This window comes from Clupea harengus, unplaced genomic scaffold (genome assembly GCF_900700415.2).
Source record: "Clupea harengus unplaced genomic scaffold, Ch_v2.0.2, whole genome shotgun sequence".
NCBI classification, from domain to species: domain Eukaryota; kingdom Metazoa; phylum Chordata; class Actinopteri; order Clupeiformes; family Clupeidae; genus Clupea; species Clupea harengus.
The window spans coordinates 1-3,000 of record NW_024881026.1 but is presented as its reverse complement, the minus strand read 5'-3'; the positions used below and the strand labels follow the sequence as shown (position 1 = coordinate 3,000).

Genomic DNA, 3,000 nt, shown 5'->3' with positions numbered 1-3,000 from the left:
ACAGACAGTTCCACAGACAGCAGTCTTCAATGACAAGGGAATGGTCACAAGGGATCACCTGGACCAAGTACTTGCGCTAGAGGGGAAAACATAAGGTATCCCAGATGCTCAGTGTTAGAGTATGCACAGCTCAGTGATAAGGACCCCTTAGATATTACTCCTTCACCTGTACTTTCTCTCTCTGTCCTTCTCTCTCCCTCTGTCTTTGTCTCTTTCCCTCTCCCTCTCTCTTTCTCTGTCACGATCCCAACCTCTGTCTCTGTCCCTTTCCCCGACCTTCTCTCTGTCTCTGTCTCTGTCTCGGTCCCAGCTTTCACCTGGACGAGAGTCTTGGTGCGCTGGCTTTTCTTCTCTCTCCATCCTCTGTCTATCTCTGTCCCTGGGTGAAGTGGCTCGAGCGTCTCGAGCGTCTCTCGTCCAGTCTTTTCTCCCGTCTTCCTCCTTCAGCCTTTCCCTCTCTCTGTCTCTGCCGTGGTCATTGGTGTGCCAGTCCCTGGAAGATCCCTCCTCCTGCCTCTCCCTCTCCCTCTCCCTCTCCCTCTCCCTCTCCCTCTCTCTGGCACTGTGAGTGCCTGGTTCCGCTCGCTCTCCTCTGGGCGGTCGAGTGTCCATTGGCCCCTTCTTGTTGTATTTCTCGTACCCGGTGTCCGTTTTCTCTTTCTTCACATGCACAGACGGGGACAGAGAGGACTGGCTCCCATCGGTTCTTCGGTCCTCTGTGATGGTCGCCGCCGCCGCCGCCGCCTTCTTCTTCTTCTCCTCCTTTTTCTCCTTCTTCTTTTTCTTCTTCTCTTTCTTATCTAATGTAGAGGTGGAAACAAGCAATGCAAGAAGGTGTGACTGTTGAACTTACAAAGTTAAAAGTAAATATTAACTTAAAAGTGGAATCTAATCAAAGGTAGTAACAGGGATGCAGCCACGACTCCACAATGTGTTTTAGATGTGTTTCAAAACAGAAAACCAACTGCATTACACATGAGGATTTTGCGCTGTGGGGGAAAAAAAACAACAACTGGTCAAACCTTTCTTCGGCTTCTTCATGGGCACAGCATAGTCATCCTCTTCTTCTGACTCAGACGAAGACAACTTTGGGGCGCACCCCTGCTCACGCAAGGTTTTTGTGACATCGTCAATGTCATCCGAGTCTTTGGGAGGACGGTAGTTGGCTACATGGTCCACTCGGATGGTCCGTCCTTTGATCTGCAAGGGACAGGAGGCAAGAAAAGTCCTCAACCATACCTCTTTTCCTCTACAGCTCCTCAACTCTCTCCCTGCAGCCGAGCTGGGATAATACCAGTAAAGCTAAGGCTATGGGTCCTAGGCGCTAAAGCCCAAGTGCTGATAAAATTGTTTAGCTTTAGCATCTGCTCACTGACTTCATGCCATGTAAAGAGTACAGAATGCAACTGTACCTTTATGCCATTGAAGTTGTCCACAGATAGGATAGTACTCCTCTGGTCCTCATAACAGATGAAACAAAACCCCTTTGACTTCCCGGTCTTCTTGTCACGTACAAGGTTAATATTGACAACTTCCCCATACCTAGGAGACAAAAAATATATATTTAATAAAAGAAGACAGCTAGAATCAAAGGAAGCAGAAGCAGTACCAGAAGAGGAAGAAGAAGAAGAAGAAGAGTTTTGTAAGGAAAGCCGTAGAGAAGACTATAAAATGAGAGATGACAGGTCTGAGACTTACTGTGAGAAAACACAGACCAGATCCCCCTCTGTCAGCTCATAAGGAAAGCCACCTGCAACACGCACAGATAAGGGTCAGACTTCAGAATGAATTCAATAGAACAGATGTTTAGAAATATCACATCTACACATTTTCTTACATACCACCTCTGCCTCAACTGATGTTGTTCAGAGGCATTAGATGGCGATTAGAATACAACAAACTTAACCCTATACTGCCACCATCTGACTACAACGTATACAGCCACAATATAGTTGAATCTAGCACGACTGACGTGTTGAATGAGTGTCGAATTGAACGTCCTAACTACACGAGAAAAGAAGGCTTGCGCCAAGATGATGGTGACACCACAGAATAAATGTCCCAATCAAAACGCCTTATAGGAGATGTAGACACGAGGAGGGAATTGTACAATGTTGTAGGAAATCATGTTTTCTTACCTACGAATATCCAGGCGCTGTCTTTGTACTCTGTATGCCATGACACCGATTCCTTCACACCAAGACTCGCTTCCCTCTCGTTCAATTCATTTATCAGCTTCACTTTGGTCAATGGGCTGAAGACAACACGCAAACAAGGAATACATTTTTTTTTACTCTGAAGATCACGTAAACAAACATGACTTTTTGTTATCTGGGAGAGGAGAACTTAAACCAGAAGACATTTGGAAACTTAAATTATATTCACGGCAATGCTAATGTTTGAAAAAGCACCCAACGTTAAGCTAGTCTATGCTAGCGGGCTAATTTAAACTAGCGAGTTGGCTTCTAAAATGTCACACCGTACAGCCTCAGTGTTCGATACAGTTCATTTAAAAATAGAAATATAAAGAGTAAACAACCAACGCACTTCATTCTGAAAACTTCTGCCAAAGCATTGAGATCAACACTCCAATCATTCAAAACAGCAACGCTGTAGCGTGATTTTGCTTCCAGGCTATAGATGAATTACATCCGGTTGAAAACATGGTGTTATGGGAATTGAAGTTAAAGCATGAGATGCGGTGAGGAGTTCTCTCCTCTGCATGGCCCTTCCTCAGAGCTGTCAGCACTTAAGCTAGTTTGCCATGTAATGAGATTACTTAATTGGAGAATGTTGATGCAATAGACCTACTCTGCCTATTCTATCCCCCAGAAATCTTTATTGCACCCTGTTCTTGGCATTTATGATATCGTGACCATGTTGGCTAAAAGGAGGAAGTGTGCAATAAATGTATCTTTATGATCAAAGTGAGGAAACAGACCGAGGAGACAATGGCTTGAAGATTCTGCAATTGCACAGAAAGTCAAACTATTGCCTTAG

At 44.9% G+C, this 3,000-nt stretch overlaps 1 protein-coding gene across 2 annotated transcripts; it reads right to left on the bottom strand.

The window, feature by feature from the left end:
- Positions 1 to 6: 6 nt before the first annotated feature.
- Positions 7 to 2,728, bottom strand: LOC122132766 (RNA-binding motif protein, X-linked 2-like). 2 transcript variants are annotated; one of them, XM_042707342.1, is made up of 7 exons: positions 2,548 to 2,728; positions 2,139 to 2,254; positions 1,699 to 1,750; positions 1,413 to 1,542; positions 1,023 to 1,200; positions 301 to 800; positions 7 to 264 (listed from the first exon to the last, which is right to left on the bottom strand). In XM_042707342.1, the coding sequence occupies exons 1-7, from the start codon at positions 2,550 to 2,552 to the stop codon at positions 163 to 165; spliced, it is 1,083 nt and encodes a 360-aa protein (XP_042563276.1). In that variant the 5' UTR covers positions 2,553 to 2,728; the 3' UTR covers positions 7 to 162. The 2 variants fall into 2 exon arrangements, with proteins under 2 accessions (XP_042563276.1, XP_042563275.1); XM_042707341.1 differs by having other exon boundaries at positions 7 to 800; positions 2,548 to 2,726.
- Between the last annotated feature and the right edge of the window lie 272 nt (positions 2,729 to 3,000).